Source organism: Toxoplasma gondii, chromosome Ia (assembly GCF_000006565.2).
Source record: "Toxoplasma gondii ME49 chromosome Ia, whole genome shotgun sequence".
Lineage (NCBI taxonomy): Eukaryota > Apicomplexa > Conoidasida > Eucoccidiorida > Sarcocystidae > Toxoplasma > Toxoplasma gondii.
The window spans coordinates 645856-663611 of record NC_031467.1 but is presented as its reverse complement, the minus strand read 5'-3'; the positions used below and the strand labels follow the sequence as shown (position 1 = coordinate 663611).

The 17756-nt window shown below is 51.3% G+C and overlaps 4 protein-coding genes across 4 annotated transcripts; 3 read left to right on the top strand and 1 right to left on the bottom strand.

Moving 5' to 3' along the window:
* Positions 1–796: 796 nt before the first annotated feature.
* TGME49_294040 (KDEL endoplasmic reticulum proteinretention receptor 2 (KDELR2), putative) lies at positions 797–7543 on the bottom strand. Its single transcript, XM_018782213.1, has 5 exons — positions 5344–7543; positions 4609–4830; positions 3711–3969; positions 3062–3232; positions 797–2123 (listed from the first exon to the last, which is right to left on the bottom strand). The coding sequence occupies exons 1-5, from the start codon at positions 5608–5610 to the stop codon at positions 1840–1842; spliced, it is 1203 nt and encodes a 400-aa protein (XP_018638603.1). The 5' UTR covers positions 5611–7543; the 3' UTR covers positions 797–1839.
* TGME49_294030 (hypothetical protein) lies at positions 6590–6916 on the top strand (the record flags this gene model as incomplete). Its single annotated transcript, XM_002370152.1, has 1 exon — positions 6590–6916. The coding sequence occupies one exon, from the start codon at positions 6590–6592 to the stop codon at positions 6914–6916; it is 327 nt and encodes a 108-aa protein (XP_002370193.1).
* Positions 7544–8875: 1332 nt separating the features above from the next.
* On the top strand, positions 8876–9909 carry TGME49_294025 (hypothetical protein). Its single transcript, XM_018782212.1, has one exon. It carries the CDS (start codon positions 8946–8948, stop codon positions 9738–9740), a length of 795 nt encoding a protein of 264 aa, XP_018638604.1. The 5' UTR covers positions 8876–8945; the 3' UTR covers positions 9741–9909.
* A 60-nt stretch (positions 9910–9969) lies between these two features.
* TGME49_294020 (zinc finger, C3HC4 type (RING finger) domain-containing protein) lies at positions 9970–15929 on the top strand (the record flags this gene model as incomplete). Its single annotated transcript, XM_018782211.1, has 7 exons — positions 9970–10861; positions 11329–11375; positions 12240–12401; positions 12818–13075; positions 13558–13937; positions 14766–14877; positions 15474–15929. The coding sequence occupies 7 exons, from the start codon at positions 9970–9972 to the stop codon at positions 15927–15929; spliced, it is 2307 nt and encodes a 768-aa protein (XP_018638605.1).
* Between the last annotated feature and the right edge of the window lie 1827 nt (positions 15930–17756).

The window sequence follows — 17756 nt, the reverse complement described above, 5'->3', positions numbered from 1 at the left end:
TCGTTGTCCGCCACGATTGACGACACGCTCCACGCGAATACCTTTTTTGGGTACGAAACTCCTCACTGCTGGGAGCGTACGCCCCTGTCGACATCACTACCGGGAGCGCATCGCAAAAAAGAGTTTGACTCTAAAGAGTGTCTCGGCACGCGCCGCACATAGCAGCGGTCACAGTACAGGAACCGCACGGGCGTAGAACGCACGCAGAACTTTTGTGAGGACAACGGAAGTCCTTACCAATGTACGGAGCGAGTTATCGCACCCGCGTTTGCGTTCTGATCGACTTGATGAACAAAACTTGAAAGCAAGCAGAAAACCTGCTCAACATTCCGTAACAAAGCCTCAACTCGAACGCGGAACCGCTGAGGACACCTTTTTCAAGCACGATGTCCACTCGAGTACGAAGCAGAAGGGAAGCAGTCACTAGACTAGGTGATGTTTCCAGTTTCTTCAACATTGACAGTTGGCGCAGGCTCTTCGCCTTTCCCACCTCAGAAAAAAATGTGTCCTCGAGTTGACAGGTTAATGTTCGCACGCGTTTCCTTTAGCATCACTATATATCTCTCAACATGTGTATTAGCGATTTACGCAGCCTTTCTAGTTGCAGATTCTCTTCCATATTTGGATGGATGCCCATCAATGCAACCTTTCTCTTTCTGCTCCGGTTTTTTACACTTCCAACACAGGTACAGCGGCGTATCACCCGTGTAGTTCTACATTGCTCTCTCAAAACCCAGTGTCTCGATCGGAGTTTGTGGCGATGAAGTGACATCCCGGGGACTGGATCTGAAGGTGTGTCCCAGCATGCGGACAGAGAGGATACATCTTTACCCAGTGGCATCTTCCTAAATGTGCGGAAAGCCCCCTGTAGAAGACCCTAGGAGCGTGTCGGAGTTTTTTCTACGTATCCGTCTGGCCAACGTCCGTGAACGCGCATCGACAGAAAGCAAAAGTTGTTCGCCTTCGCCTCACGGTTTTCGCGGAGGAAGCGCAGGGTGAACCACGAAAACATCTGGAGAATCACACGGGTCAGGACTAAGGCGAGCTACCTAAAAAACTCAGAAACTCAGTGGATCCAAGCAAAGGACAAAAACAGGAAACCCCTGGACTCGGCACAGACGAAATCGACACTGACGCGTAGCTCCTCCGGGAACAATGCGGCAACAGAGTGAAAAAAGAAGAATCCATCGTTCGAACTGCGGCTTCCTCCCGCGTGTCTGCCGCTCGCGTAGAAGGGAATTTCCTTACGCGTTCTCGTCACGGGACCCACTTCTGCGTGTCGTCCCTGCTGCCTGCGACCCCATCTACTGCCATCCAGTGTGAATGAAACTCTATCTGATTCGATCCCTTTTAATGGAGCTTTTCGGATTCTCTTCGCCCCCTGTTTGTCACAACAACGTGCACACACAGTCCTTTCCTCGGTCACCTGTTCGTCTCGACATGCATCAATCCACAGGTTGTGCGGATTGTCACGGAACAGCCGACTCGAGTCGCCACGGCTTCGTCACTGCAGAGCGTTCAAAGCAGCCTTTCTGCCTTCTCTTTCTGCCCGCCGCCGCTCGGTTCCCGCTCGAAAAAGTTGCACCTTCTCTTCCCTCGTGACTCACGCATGTTCCGAACCCTCCCCGTCTGTTTGTCCACACCGAGCAAATCCTCTGAGATGAAAGGATTCGCGCCTTGAGAGCGTTAATTTCTGGTTCGACGGTCTCGTATGCGAGTCGGGATCACCACATCAACTGCAGCCTTCCTGCCGCAGATGCCGGCCGCTTCGTCGGTTGCCATCTTGCCTGTTCTCCCGAGTCTGCTTCGTTCGCGAGTCTCTTCTTCTCTGAAAAGCCTTCACGCGCGCACCGACTGACCGCGGCCTCCTTCTCGATTCTCCGTTTCGCCCCTGTCGCGACGCGGACTGTGGTCGCCTTCTCTCTCGGCGCGTCGTCCAGAAATGTCAAACACTATTTTCTCGTCCTCAGAGTCACTCTCGTCGTCCAGCTTGTACAGAGCTGTCGGAGTCGCCATGTCGCCAGCCAGATCGACCCCGCCGTGAAGAGTATGTGCTCCCGGCGTCGCGGAGCTCTTGGGCGGATTCGTCGTGACCGGGGAGTTCGTCGACGTCGACAGGGAGCCTGCACAGAGACCAGGGAAGAACAATTTCGTTTCGAGGAAAGACGTTTCGACTCATTTGACTGCCAAGCGTTGGATACGCGAATCTGAAGTCGCGAAAAAGCCACAAAGCGACATGCAGCCACTTGAGGGTGGCGACTCATGGCACGACCGGCGCTTCAGACGAGTCATGAGCCGCAGGGACGCACCCTGATAGCGCGACGACGACCTGAGATCACTGCCGGGAAACATCGAACGCGAAGAACGCCTTATCGCCAAGACATGCGACAAACGCAAGCCTCCCTCTAACTGAAACGCTCTGAGACTGCAGACGACAGTCGAGATTCAGGACTCGAAACCCAGGAAACACGGTGTGCTGCCGAGCTCCGGACACCATCAAAAAGTCGTAGAAGTCCCGGTACTGGATAAACTCATCGGATACTGCATGCATAAGACGACTTGACACAAGCCATCAGCAACTGAAGACGAAATGTTTTTTCGAAAGAGCCGACACAAGCGGCTCATACATCGCTCAAACCTTCGTCCTTTGCTGAGCACCACGCCTTCACTGAACTCCTGAAGACAACTGAAAGGGCCGGAATTCAGTAGCGTGCCAGTTTTCATGCTTGCATGAAAGCTGAAGGCACTGAACATGCTGGATCCGTATGAGCACGAGCAACCGATAGTATAGAAGACAAGGAGTAGGTGATATACCATGCTAGACGAATGCTGGAATTGACTTCTGTAGAGACATGTGTGTTGCCACGATGACAAAGAGGCGAACCGAGAGGTGAAACGAAACAACTGACGGGTGGGGTGTTCTGAAAAGGAGAACGAAGTTGAAACATCGACAGAGTTCACGAAGAAACCTCGGAGCGCGAAGAGCTCGTCTGTTCTTGAAACGCCGACCTCGAACATCAAGAGGGGCGAAACGCAAGCGCGTCCTCTACATCCCACTTACTGATGTCGGCTGTAGGTCGACCTACAACGTGGACATGCTGCAGATCTATTTCAATGGGAGGAATCCGAGCAGAGCCGAGCTGTTGAGAAGCTTCGGCGAGCGAGAGACGGTCGTAGTTGTTCCCGTAAACGGCCTGAAGGAGAGGCTGCTGAGAGGCGTCGATCGTGTCGTCTGCGGAAGAAACAGAGCCACAGACATAGGAAGAAAGGCTCAAGAAACTCAGCTAGCAGAGACGAACAGAACAGAAAGAAACGCCAACCTCCACATCCACCAAAAACAATCAAGACGCCTACGCGGCTTCACCGTGGAACCCTCTCGGTGCGGTGCAGAACTGCGCCCGGTGTTCATACACCCCGTGAAGCGCGAGTCTTTTCTGACAGTCCTTCTCCACTCCCGGAAAACAAAAGGAGATTTGTCGACGCTTGTTTGACACCGGGAAACCGGATCGTGTTGTGTCGACGACTCACGGTAACTACAGTCTGCGAAACGTCTTGTGATTTTAGCAGAGGAAGCATCTCTGTTGGTCAATTTCGAGTTTCAAGAGAACGGTAAAGCATAGCCGGGAGAGAGGCCAGCGACAGTAGCTCCTTCTGTCCGCTGAACTCCAGTTTTTGCCGAGACAGGAAGAACCTTCAGCGTCGCAGCTCACCGATGCGAAGGACGAAGGAGGAGATTAGACTTTTGCTTTTCAACTTGAAGATAACGAAGTCGCCCAGGAAAAGAATCAAGATGCTCAGTCCGAGAGGGCCAGAAACGTAGAAGAAGTTCTCTTTGTACGCTCGCTCGATCCAGTTGATTGCGTATGCGAGGCGATACGATCCAAGGACGAGAACGTACGCAGTCAAGAGACTGTCTTTGTTGTCAGGGTCCCGATAGCAGAAAACAAACTGCGGCAGCATGGCGAATCCCTGCAGGCGGAGACACAGAGACCCCACAGTCGGAACCTGGAGTTCTTTCGAGTTGCCTCACCCTGCGTCAATCGCATCTCGACAAACGGCAGTTCTGGGTGCACTCACGAGGAGCGACCGCCCAACAGTTGAAGCCTTGTTAGGTTCTGAATGCCGCTCCAACGTACACAGTTCACTCGTTTTGCGAATCGTTTTTGGAGACACGCGCTTGGGAGTCGTCGGCGTCTAACCGGGGAAGATGATGGGCGCAGGCTCTGCTGGAGAAGACCTTTAAAAGTGCATGCGTCGTTTCGCTCTCTAATGACGCGACTCCGAGGAAAAAACCAGACAGGAGAGCACAGAGTGAGAGACAGCGGAGACAAGAGGAGACGAGAACGCGGCCAGCCAGACCGAACATGCGCAAAGTCAGGAAGACGAACCGCAGAGAGGACACTGAAGAGATCGCGGGGAGCGAAGGCGTCCCGGACCGGTCTCAAGAGAGGAGAGGAAGGGTGGCGGCGCGAGGCACCGCTGAAGGCAGGAGAACTCCGTTGTGGTCGCTTCTTCTTTCCACTCCTTTCCGTTGATTCTTCCTCACTTGCAAATAATGGGAAACAATTCGCTTCTTCTTTCCACTCCTTTCCGTTGATTCTTCCTCACTTGCAAATAGTGGGAAACAATCCAAAACAAGTGGAGAGCACGCTCCGAGCCAGAGTCTGGCCACATGTCATCGACGACGAAGTTGACGCCGCCGAGGAGAAGCGAAATGGAGAAGAGAACGAGGAGCGAGCAGGTGTCTTTGCGCCGTTCCCAACTGTTTCTGAGGCAGACCAGCGAGATGACGAGCAGAGCCGAGACGACCATGTAGAAAACCTTCAGGGCCTGACAAAACGCAACGCAGCCTTTCAGACACCTTCCTATCGAAGCTGGCAAGACGCGCGGCATTCAAAAACGGCAAGGAAAATCGAGGGACATGCATAGGACATTCCAAATCGACACTCACTCGCCACGTTCACACACAACATGCATATCTCTTTCGGTCAACTTCCAACACAAAAAAAGCAACACAAACTTATATATATATATATATATATATATATATATATATATATATATATATACGTTCACGTTTATAGACCCATGATATTGTGTATGCAGACTTGTTTGATATGCAGCTCTACATATACATGCACGTACATATATAGGAATTCGTCCAAATCGAGTACGTCCTCATTTATATGCATATATAGCCTTAGCTCTATAAATATATACTATGCGAAAGGATACATATATCTATATCTATATCTATATCTATATATATAGATATAGATAGATATCTATATTTGTATACAGAGAGACCCGACTTTACTTCGGATGTTTTTTCTGTTGTCTCACAAATATCCAGTGATTGGGGTGAGTGGAGAAGAAAGAGTCGAAGTAGCGAAACCAGTGAACAAAGAGGAAGCAGATTTGCGTCTTTACGCTGAGACCTTTCAGGCCGCGATTCGTGATGATGAGGTCCAGCAGGAGAACGTAGGAGGCACAGTGGAGATACTCCCCCAACGCCACCCAGACTGTGACGAGAGGATACGAAACCTGTTGAACGATGAACAGAGCCGCCACCGCCATGAGCGTGAGCAGCCGAATCCACGTCTGCAGCATTTTGGAGAGGAAATGGAGGGGGAAACTGTGTCTTTCCGTCGGAAAAGAAAGGCGGCCAGAGGCGCACAGACAGCGACAGCAGCGTCAGGAGGAGAGACAAAAGCAGTCACAGTAAGCGAGAAGAAGAGAGACTCAGAGGGAAGAAGGAGAGCAGGATGAAGCTGCAAAGAAGTCTACGCAGAGAAGGAGAAACAGACAAGGTGGCGTACAGAGAAGAGTGGGTGTTGCCCTTTTTAAGCGAGAGGGGAAGGCCGGCAGACCAATCGGAGTCTCATTAGGAAGAGAGAAAGAGCCCAGAAGGGACTGTAACAGGAAAAGAGGTTCTGATGCAGGCTGCGACAGTTGGAAGAATAGAAGCAAGCAGCAAAAGGAGAACAGGGCAGAAAGACGAGCACCGAAACGAGGGAGACGCACGAAGTCTGCGAAGCTGCCGAAACATATCGAGGGAGGGAGAATGAAATCGAAACGCGAGGAAGACAACAAGATACGTTTGCCTCTCTCTCTTGGTGACGTCTCTCCTCTCGTCGCAGGAATGCCGGCTCTTGTTCGCCGCTAGAAGACAACGAGAGGCAAGGAAAAGCCTTCCTCCTTCTCGCGCAGTGGAGACAAGAATAGACACTTCGTCCTTCGAAAAGGGAAACTCGAGAGCCTTCGTAGAGAGAAGAGGAAGTCAATTCCGAACTGCAGAGGATGTTGCAAAGAATGGAAGAGAAGAGGAAGGACGGTGCCTCCTTAGACAAACCGAGAAGAAGAGCAGAAACGGGAGAGAAAGAAACGCGACGTGGAAGGCCGACAAAGAGAGACGAAAACACCGAGGCGCCGCACAGCACCACGAGAAGAAGAACGAGATCTGTCGAAGACGCGGCAAGGGGGAGGGGAAGCGCGAAAAAGTCTCCAGAGAGGTCCTTGGCAAGCCAGGAAACAAGAAAAATAGACCTAAATTCGACGAAAAAAAAGAGCTCCCCTCACTGTGATCACGATGTTCTCGCTTCCGGTGGCCTGGCATGAGCCAGCTGTCTCCGTTGCCTCTTGCGGCAGAAACGCAATGCTCCTCAACGTCACTCGAATCGAACGGACAGCCAAGGAGCTTGACGACGAGAGCGCGGGAAACAGAGAACAACACCAGAGGCGCTCGTCGAGAACGGGGAACGGAGAAACAGACGACAAAGCAAGAAAAGGCAAGAGAGGATACTTCGAGGAAAGACGACAAAGAAGGCAGGAGAGGAAAAGAAGCAGAGAACGGGAAGAGAACAAGGACGGAACAAAGTGGGGACAAGCGACGAGTGCAGCGGGCGAACAAGGATAGACGACGAAGGCACACGAAGGGAGAGTGCAGAAAGGAGGAAAACGGCGAAAAGACAACGAGACCTAGAAGTACGAGCCACTCCGACGAAAAGCGACAAGCAGAAAGCGACAAGCAGAAGAGAAGAGGAGTCTCAGGAAACACCGAAATGAGGAGCAGAGAAGGAGCAAGAGACAAGGATCGGCTCGCGAGTGAAAACGGTGTGTATCTAAACTGAAGAGAGACAACCGAGAAAGGAAGAAAAAGAGAAGGAACAGCGAGAAGAAAACGAGAGAAGTGACCGAGAAGGGCAAATGCAGAAAAAGGAACCGGTGAGCGTGGAAGAAACGCGGGCGGTGTCCTCGAAGGCTAACGAGAAATCACGGAACAGGGCAAAAAAGGTGAAAAAAGGTGAAAAAAAGTTCAAAAGGCGACGAAACCGAAGAGAGATCCGAGAGAAGGCTTCACAATGAAAAAAGAAAGAAAGGTTAATTAAAAAGGCAGAACACCGTGACACATTGGTTCGCTGGATTCGCGCAAGGTCTTCGAACTCCCTCGACAGGCGTGGAGAAAAGTCGAGAAAGAAAAAGCGGAAATTGTCGGAAAGTCGCAAAAAAGAAAGAGCCAACCATGTCAGCTTCTTCAGTTTTTAAACAAAACTTCAACGACTCGTCACCCGCTCTCGTCACTTTCCTGTCTCTTCGATGCGTGACCTCGTCGAAGTCAACGACGAGGAAAATCTCGCGGCTGCTAGGGGTACTGTTTCAGTGCCCGTTTCATAGAGACTTTTACGCCTTGTTGCTCCACAAAGACTTTTCACTAAGAAGACTTAAATACAGACATATATGTGATGAATTATTAGTGCCCATGAAATAAACTTGCACACATTATTGACGTTCAACACTGAGTGGATAGGAGTGCAAGGATACCTATATTTTAAAACGGGTGAGAGTAAGACGCCATCCATGTATCTATACTCAAGTTTGAGCATCGGTTGACATATATATATATAAATATATATAAATATATATTTGTATGTTTGCGTGCACCAGTTATTGCGAGGTGCTTTTCCCTTGGAAACTGCAGCTTTGCTATTCTTTCGTAGGAGACGCTCTTAGAGTTCGTGGATGCGTCACTCGAGATCACTTCCACGCTTTCTCCCTGTCGTTTTCTCCCCACCTGCCACTCACCTTCTCTCCACCTTGTCTGTCTCTTGTCCTTCCGCATATACAGATGCATACTCTACTTTCATACAACAGCATCTAACGGTGTACTCTCTCTCTCTAGATATATAGATATACACTGGAGTCTGTATGTATCCTGTATGTTCATACCGGTCTCTGTCGCTTCCCCTCATGCCTCATGTCTGGCTTTCTAAATTGACCGTGCTATCTACGTATATATATAAATAAATATATACTCGTACATCCGTACATGTGTTGATTTAGATAGGTGCAGACTCTTGTATGGTGTGGGTTTAGGTCCATATATATATATATATATATATATATATATATACATATATATATATATATATGTATATATTTGCCTCTTTGTGCAGTGATCTGTCTAGGGTTGTTTTCATGGTTAGACGCGTTTGGGGCAATGTATGTCGTGGCAAGAGATTAAGCGATCGGTTTTTCGATTCCGAACTGTTTCCGCGGTCGCAGGACTCGCCACCGTCGGTTGTTTCTGCAGTCTCTTTTTTCTGCGGTTTTCTGTCGATTTAATTTAATTGCTGCTTATTCGATGTCATCGTTTTTTGAGTCCGGAACCTCGATCCGTCTCCTGCCACGCTGCATACACCTTTTCTTCTTCTGAAGAATTCAGACTTTTTCGTTGGAAAGATACTAAAAAAGTTCACAGAGAAACAAACACAGCGCGCCAGCACACACAGCGCGCCGGCACACAGCGAGCTCGACCCCCTTGTCTGTCTTTCTCGAGCGAGAAGAAGGCGTTCTTTGCCTCTCTTGTTCTTTTTTCTTCCTTTTTCCTTTTCCGTTTTTTCGGCATTTGTCCAAGAGCCAGGAGGTTGCGTGAACTCTTGAAAGGGATGCATCTAAATCGGCCTTCCGTGAGATGCAAAAACTCTCTTTTCCTCGAGAGCACTTGCATTGTCTTTGCGTGTCGCTACAGCCCGTTCCCGGTTTTCTTTCCCTTCTTCTCTCCTTTTCTCTCTTCCTTTCCTCTTCTTGCTCGACTGCTTCTCCTCTTCTCCGTCGCGTCTTTCTCGGCGGACGACTTCCAGTCTTCTCTCGAACAGTTCCCTCCAGCAGCGCAGCTTTGTTTCTGGCTCGCCGAAGAGGTAGCGACCTTGTTCGGGGCACCGAAGAGAATTCAGCTGTCTCTGCTTTCGTCTGCGATAGAAAAAGAGGAAGGACGCGCGCAATTAGGCATATCGGTCTCACAAGCATCCTCCCTCTCCTCTTTTTTTTTCTCTCGTCTGCGTTCTTTCCGCCTTCTCGCCGCTTCTCCAGCCACCTTCCTAAACAAGGACAGCGAGGCTCGTCCTTCGTTCATTTTTCTTTCCTGGAGGACGATCAAAGACAGAACCGTTCCTCTCTCACACCTCCAGTGCCGCTTCAGCTCTGTCCTCGCCTCTCTCTCCCTTTCTTCGCCTCGTCTTCCTCGCCGCTTGGCCGCTCTCTCTTCCGAGAACGACCTGAAGGCGCGGTTCGTGAATCGAACTCGTTCAGCCTCGAAGGCAGGCCAGGGTGAAGGCGATGGACAGCGGTGTCGCACTCTCGTCTACACAGCACTCGGCTTCAGTGTCTCGAGCAAGTCTTTCCAGTTTTTTTCTGTCGCGTTCCCCGAGCTTCTCTCGCCCCCCCCCGTCTCTCAACGCTGAAGGAATGAGCGGAGAGCTTTGCAGGTGAACTTCCTTCGCCGCGGAGAAACCATGGGAGATCCGCAGCAACAGGCCTGTGTCGGGGGAGGCTGGATTGGTGGTGCCTGCATTTTCTCGCACTGGGTGAGAAGACTTTTCTTCGTTTGGTAGCCTCTACTCCCCTTTCTCAAGGTCGCAGCCCTCCTCTTGCCCTTTCAGTCTCTTTGCTCTACTTCGTCACGCGAAAACCATGGAGAGACACGACCTGTCTTCTCCCGCTCCTTTCGATAGCTTTTTAACCAACAACCACAGTTTACCTGTCTTTTCTTCTCCCGCGTCGTCGGGTGCGACCTCCCTTTCGTCTCTTCTACCTTCTAGTTCGTCTTCCTCCTCGTCAGTTTTTTCATCGTCGCTTTCTGACGTTTCGTCTGGTGTCTCCTCTTCGTCATTGTCTTTTCCTCGTCTGTCTCCATTCTCAGTCGAGGCACCAGTTGTGACCGAGATGTCTCCGACGACTGCGCCTTCTCTCCTTCCATGGAGTGCCTCTACCTTTTCTTCGGGTATGCCTTCTGGACAGTTCGCTTCCTTCCCTCCTGCCTTTCCTGTCTTACCAAGCGCTGCCACTCCACACGAAGAATACAACGCTCGGGATTCTTCTCAGACTAATTGCTCAACTGGTCCTGTCTCTCCTCCCCCCTTCCCTGTTGATTCTTCTTCCCCTTCTTCTTCTCCTTCCTCCTCACCGTCGTCTTCTCCTTCATCGCCTTCTTCTTCTCCTTCTCCTTCTTCCTCCTCACCATCGTCTTCTCCTTCATCGCCTTCTTCTTCTCCTTGTCCTCCGTCTTTGCCTTCTTCGTCTCCTTCTCCTGAGGGAGATGCTGAACCTGTTACAGCGAGGGAGAGACAGGGGAGACAAGGCAGTGAAGAATGGATGGCGAACGCGGTGGACGCGAGCAGGGACAAGGAGGCCGCGTCGGATGTCTGGGAGGCGCTTCGTTCAGAGGCTTTCTTACAACTCCACCCTCTGAGCAAGAAGGAGGAGTGGAAGGCGCTATCTGGGGGGAGAGTGAGAGCCTTGCTAGCTGCAGACGTTGCCGGAGAAGAGAGTCCTTCTCCTCTGCGCAGACGCCACCCGTCCTCTGGTACGTCACATCTCACAATTTTGGAAGAATGCACTGAAATCCGACAGACTGTTTTCTCGCCGGATGATTCCCTGGCACACCGCTGGGGGCTCTTGCAGACTATATGCATCGAGATGTCTGCATGTATGAGACAAGGGCAGAAAAGGACTTGAGGTCGCTGCAAGACGAGATATCAAGATAGACGTCCAAGTCAATATTTGAGATCGAGTCAGATATGCATCTGTGTATGCAGAGGTTCGTTCCCAGACGGTCTTTACATAGAATCGTCCGGGTGTTTGTTTTTCCATTCCTTGTCAGCATGCGGCTCTGTGGGTCCTGTAAGGAGAAAGTCTGTTGGAGTGTATCGAGTCTCGGCGCAAACGTCAACGAGGCTTCTCAGTGACTACGGGGTCTCTGGATGCAGTGCGTGCGTCGACCGAGCTCGAGGTGTAATGACAGAGCTCATGTTTTTTGTTTCTTTCTTCCAGAGGAACCTGCCGACATTTTGGTGTGGATCTTCCTCTTCGCTCTCATGGTGAGATCGGCGAGAACAGTCGAGTTTCTCTTTTTTTCGACGACCGAAGGGCACTCCAGGTCGTTCGGTTTGCTCGGCGGAAAATTCGGATGGTTCTCCCTTGTAGTAACGGCGAGAGGAAACATGCACTCTAAGAAAAAAGTTCGACCGCTGCTGCTTGCTCACTCTGTACCTCTGATCTCTTCGCCGGGGCTATGCTTGTGTATGCCTTCTTTACTGCTTCGCTCCGCCAAGTGTCTTTCCTCTTGTCGCCTCCCATCAGTCGATTCCCGTACCGCACAGATGTATGTACTTGTCTTTCGAAGCCAGACATATTCACACATATATATATATATATATATCTGTATGTGTATAGACATGTATGCATATGTGACCGTATGTGGATGTAGATGCCTGCATGCATGCATCTGTTTGTGTGCTTCAGTCTGTAGCGGATGCGCTTTTCACATTTCCCGTTGAGCGTCCTGCTGCTCTGCGTTGACTGCATGCGGCTTGGTCTGTCTGTCGACCTAGAGATCTGGACAGCAGGCGGGCGCAACCGGCGCGGTGGCTGACAGGCGGTGACGTTCTGTGCCTGTGTTTGTGATTCTCTGTTTCGTTTGCGTTTATATTTTCTTTGTTTCTCTCGTCTCGCGTTTGCCAAACGTCATTTGCCGTATTTATTTTCACCCAGTGGTTTCTCCTTGCCACCTACACTTCTTCCTGTCTCTGTCCTTCAGACGTTTTTGCCGGTTTTCCTCTGTGAATGTCCGTTTCGTCTGCCAATTGAACTTGTGGCGCGTCGTCTCGATCCCCTTTGAATCCTTGTCTTGAGTCGTCTCCGCCTCCCTCAACTCGCCAGTGTTTTGAAGTCTCTCTGCGCAGCTGGCCCTCGGGAGCGTCATTTGCTTGGTTACGCGGCACTGGCGAAGAGCGATCGAAGACCGGAGGAACCGCGAGCGGCTCAACAGCATCGGCGTCGCTTCGGAGACGCCTTCTCCCGACATCTTCAGTAGCGGCCGCGAATGGGACTCCATTGTTTGGCATGTGAGGCGAAACAGGTGAAGGGAAAGACTCAGAAGTTTGAAGAAATCTGAAATCCGCGACCCAGAAGCCTTAGTTCACCGCTTCCCCACCTCGAAAAACACAGAGACCTCTCTCCTCTTTTGCGGCTTCCGAGGCCTCAGCTTCGGTGGGCCTCTGCCTCTCTCGCACTCCCGCGCGCCGTCGTTCTTCGCCTCTCCAGGAAGCGAGGCGTCTTGCTTGAGACGACGTCCTTCGGACTCTGCGCCGACTCACTCGACGGCGCCATGAAGCGCGCGCGGCGCCCCGGCGCTGGGACATTCTCCGAATATAAGCCGAAGCCCTCCAGGTCGTTTCCGGTGTTTTGGCTCACCTCCGTTTCTGGAGTCGGTCACGCAGTTCCGAGGGATTTCCACGTCTTTCGTGTTTTTCTTCTTTAGATTGAAGGAGCTCGACCGTCGACGAGCATGCACCGGCCTGGCGAGGACGACGAGGCGAGTCGACCTGCCGGAGGCATTTTGGTCACGGGGTCTGGAGGGCTGCCGATCTTGGGTCTTTTCCGCATCGTTGGTGTGGGAGCAGAAGAAAGTGGAGAAATGAGAGAAGAAAACAGAGGCTTGTTTTCCCTCCAAGGCCAGGGGATCGATGCCTGGTGCGCCGCGCGTCCTTACGCCTGCTTCTTCCCGGGAGGCTCTGAGGTGAGTAAAAACAGGATACCTCTCTATCTCTATCTCTATCTATCTGCCTCTATCTATCTCTGTATACCTCTCCATCCACCTGTTTATCAATATCTATCTATATCCATCTATGTATCTGTCTGTGTCTACATATCTATCTCTCTATCTCTATCTATCTATATATATCTATATCTATATATATATGTATATATTTATGTCTTTCTATGTCTACCTATGTCTCTAGCGATCTACGTCTATCCATCTTTCTCTTCGTCTGTGTGTCGAATATAATTCGTTCGCCTATCTATATGTACCCCTCTGGCGTTTACAGATGATGAGGGAACATGTAAGTCTCACGCCGCTCGCGTCTTCAAAGAAAGTCTAAACTTCTGATAGCGCAAGCTCGTAGTTGGGGCTTGGCTGAAACATTTTTATTTGGAGAACCGGAAAGGAGAGTTGCTTCTTTTCAGCGCCTCCGTTTCTTCTGTCTGTGACCTGCCTAGGAAGCGATGCCGGCTGCCGACCCTACGAACTTCGGAGCCTCCCCCAACGGGACACCAGCTGGCGCGACAGCTTCTTCGTCTTCCTCTTCTTCGTCTTCTTCTTCGTCTTCCTCTTCTTCTTCGTCTTCCTCTTCTTCTTCGTCTTCGTCGTTTTCTGCGTCTTTTCAAGACGCTGCTGTCTCTTCAGGTGTCTCCTCTCCCGTTTTCGATGCGGACGCAGCCGGACGTTCCGGAAGAGCGAATGTCTGTGGAGCTGGTGGTGCGCATGCAGTTTCGTGTCGCCCCGCTTTGCCTGACCCAGAGGAGGGAGAAAACAAAGAGAGAAGGAAGGAGGGGAGAGAAGGCGAGGACGCGAGTGGACGGAACAGTTCTCAGGTCCGGTAAGGCTCTGTCGAGGCTCCCGAGCGGGCAGCGCCTGTCTTTTCGCACTCGCTGTCTTGTCGCTTTTGCGCATTTCGTCTCTGCCAAAAAGCGAAAAGAATCTCTGCGACGGCGAGACTACACACAGAGCGAGCAGATACAGGAGTCGCCTGCAGAGAGGGATCGAGTTTTCAGCGATGCTGGACTCCCGTACTTTGCTGGCAGCAACATATGCGAGCTTCCCTCACCAAACGCACTGAGAAGTCGAGAGACCTGCTCCGCATTTGGTGGAGATAGCGATGAATTTGCATACACCTGGATGAATTCGATTCCGTGTCGATCGCCTCCATGTCCCCACTGTGTGCCAAGGACTGTCCAGCTGTTTAGAGATGCAGACGTGAGTATTACGCTTTCTGTCTCTCCTCACCCTTCTCCGGATGTTCGTTCTTCTCCTTTTCCTTCATCTGCTCTCTTCCTCCAATGCATCTGTCGAACCTGAACGGTCCAGTTCCCAGCGAACGGTGCTCACCTGTCTTTTCGCCTTCATCCTCACGTCGTGCTCCGTCCACGAAAAACCTATATCTCTTGTCGACAAATATGCAAATACATCCACAAATTTATATATATATATATATATATATATATATATATGTATATGTATATATATATATGTATATATATATATATATGTATATATATATATATGTATATATATATATATATATGTATATATATATATGTATATATATATATATATATGTATTTATATATGTATTTATATATGGACACATGTGTGTATGTGGCGAATTCGGCGCGTTGTGTCGATCTTTTGAGTTCTTTCTTTTCAGAAATTGTGCGATTTGCATCGAGGACTTTGTCCCCACAGCCCTCGTTCGTCTCCTTCCCTGCGGCCATGTCTTTCACCGAACGTGCATTGACTCTTGGTTTACTCGGTCAACTGTAAGTTCACTCTTTTTATGTGGTGAATCCTTCTGTTTTTTTCTTTCTGGATGAGCCGTTCTGGTTTCCTTTTTTCATCGTGAATTAAACTTTTTCTTCTGTCCTCTCCCGCCGCTTCCATGTCCCAAAAACCTTTTTCTCGCTTCTCGTTTCGTCTGTGTCTCCCCCCCTGGCTTTCTGTCGCTTCTTCGATGATTCCTCTTTCGTCTTTTGTTCGCCTTTACCCAGTTTCATGGTCTCCCTTTCTTCGCGCTGCAAGCTGTTTTCTACATCGTGTATGTCTCTGTGTTCACTCTGTTTCCATCAGCATTTTCGTGCTCTGAATCCTGGAGGTCACTGCTTGCATTGATTGGATCTCCACCCGCCTTCCCGGAGTTCCGTACGCAAATTGTCTTCGTCTCCTGTTTCTCTTTCTGTATCCTCGACCTCCGAGAACTTATCCCTCTCTCGCTTTGGGCCTGTGTCTCGTGTCTTGCTGCTGAACTCTTGAAGTTCAGCTGCCTCGACTCTGTGCTCCGGTCTCCGGTCTCCGTATCACCCTTTCTCTTCTCCGTTTTCCGTCTCGCAGAGTTTTCTCCCGCTCGTTTTGTCTGCAGCTCTGTCCGCTGTGCCTTCACGACTACAGACCGGCTTCGCCTTCGCCTAGTGCAGCGCCTTTGAGCTCTTCGCTGCTCGCGTCTCCATCACGCTCTCGGCAGAGTCTGCTGACGCTACGCGCGTCGTTTCCCTACTCCGCGTCGAGTCCGCCTGCATGGTCGAGGCACCACACTGCCCCCCTCCACTCTCTCCTCCACCCGACAGCGCCGTCCTTCCTCCCCGCGCAGTCTCTCCCCGCAGCGCATGCAGTCCGACACGGCAGACTCGAGCAGGCTCGGACGCTGCAGCTGTTGGCCCTCTCCCAACGCGAGAGCGCCCGCGGCGGAGACAGGGGAAGGAGACAGGAGGCGCGCCTCTCACGTGCAGCCTCTGGCGGCGGTCGAGGTCCGCGGCGACCCCACAGCTCACGAGGACGAGCGCAGACAGCACAGAACTCTGGCGCGACGCATCTCTAGGACGGGACGAGAGAGAGACTGAGAGAGGACTGGAGGAGAACTGAAGAATCTCACGAGAAGAAGAGTGATCAGGGGAGCGCAGGGAGTGACAGAAAGAGGAGAGCGCAGAGAGAGAGGAAGAAACGCAAGAGACGGGTGTGAAAGCAGAAGAGGGGAGAGGGAAAGCGAAGACACGAAGAGACTGAGGGAGAGCGTCTCGCTGTCGGTTAGGAGAAGTGCAGCCACGGAGAGCGAAAGAGCAGAAAAAAAGCGGCGAGCGAGAGCGAGAGCGAGAGCAAGGGAGAACGGGAGAAGGAAGCAGCTTTGAACAAAGAGAAAGTCCGTCTTTAAAGGAGAAATCAGAACCTTCGAGAAAGTGAGAGAAGGTAGGCATGTGTTGCCTGAGTCTTCCCACACCCTGGGCCGTTCGCTTTTCCTTCGCGTTGTTTCCAGTGGACATCTCTGCCTGCTTTTTTAGGTTTCGTTCTTTGTAGCTCGCGAGATACCTCTGGTGCGGAGAGAGGCGACAGCAGTGAACGAAGGCGGCGGCGACTGTTCGTGACGCCTCCTGCGCAGTCGCTTCTCCGTTTCCACCTAGGAGTCTACGTTTCGTCGACGTCCAGAGCTGCATGCAAATGTGCACGTGGATATGTTCGCTTTCCAGAACCTGTCGCCGGCGCCGCTTTGTGGCACTTGCCACCGAGTCGCGAACGAAGAGTAGAAAGATCAAACCTCTCCTTCGTTAACGGCAGCCGTCTCCGAACCGCTGTCGCGTTTTTGTCGAGACAGAGAGAGAGAGAGGCCCTCTTGTTCTTCTTCATCTCTGTGGTCCAAGGAAAGACAAGAGAGGTCGTCCGCGACCTCTGGCGTCGCGTTCACCTGTTACAGAGCCATGGATATACAATCGACTGTTGAGTGTCTGTTGTCTCCCCATTTGCCGACAAAGAGGAACTCCAGCCTCAGGCATGACTTGTTCTGCAGAGTCACGAAAAAGCAGCAGACGCGTCTCACTCGCCACCGTGGCGCGCCGATCCTGGCAACAGCTAACGCACAAAAGCTCTCGCTCCGCAAAGGCGGTCTTGATTTTTTCTCAGACTCCTGCTTCTCTCCGTCGGGTGACTCCGCGGTTCGCGGATGCAGACGCCCTGGACACACGGAGGGCCGCACCGCATGCGGCGGCAAACCGGATGGGAGGCAGGGGAGGAAAGCATAATTCGCCTGCATAGGAACTTGAATTAAACAGAACGAAAAGCCTTTTCCTGAAATGAGACATGAGGGAACAGTGAAAAGAGAACCTTGCGGCTGCGCGCTTCGCAGAAGTCACAAGGCCTCCGTGCAACTGCTGTTGAAGGCCTACGTTGAAACTCCTAAGATTGTCTCGTCTCGCGCGAAGCGTCCGAGCGGAAAGAAAACTCAGCGAGTCGCGAATCCTCAGAGAAAGCTCGCTACTGAAACAATCATTCTAGCCTTAAACTCCTAAAACGCGAGAGAGTCGCGCGCAACGCGGAGGCCAAAACACATGGGGTAGTGCCCACGGTTGGAGGTCCCGGTACAGTGTGAGAGTTCGCATTGCCTTTTCAAGACTCAGGGCTGTCGACCTTTCTGTGGACGCAGAAGAAAAACGATTTGTTCCGGGCAAAAAGGAAGAAGGAAAAGGCGCATGCAAAGCCGAACCGCAGAAGGAGTGAACGGGCAACCTGCTCAGCCACAGAGAATTGTCCGTCAACAGCAACTCTCCCTGACACACTCTCTGTGAAAAGTGAGAGTCGTAGGCTTATCTAAACTGCGTTTTGTGCGAAGTGCATGCTACGAGTTGGACCTTTGGTCGAAACCTTGAGGTCCGTCGGT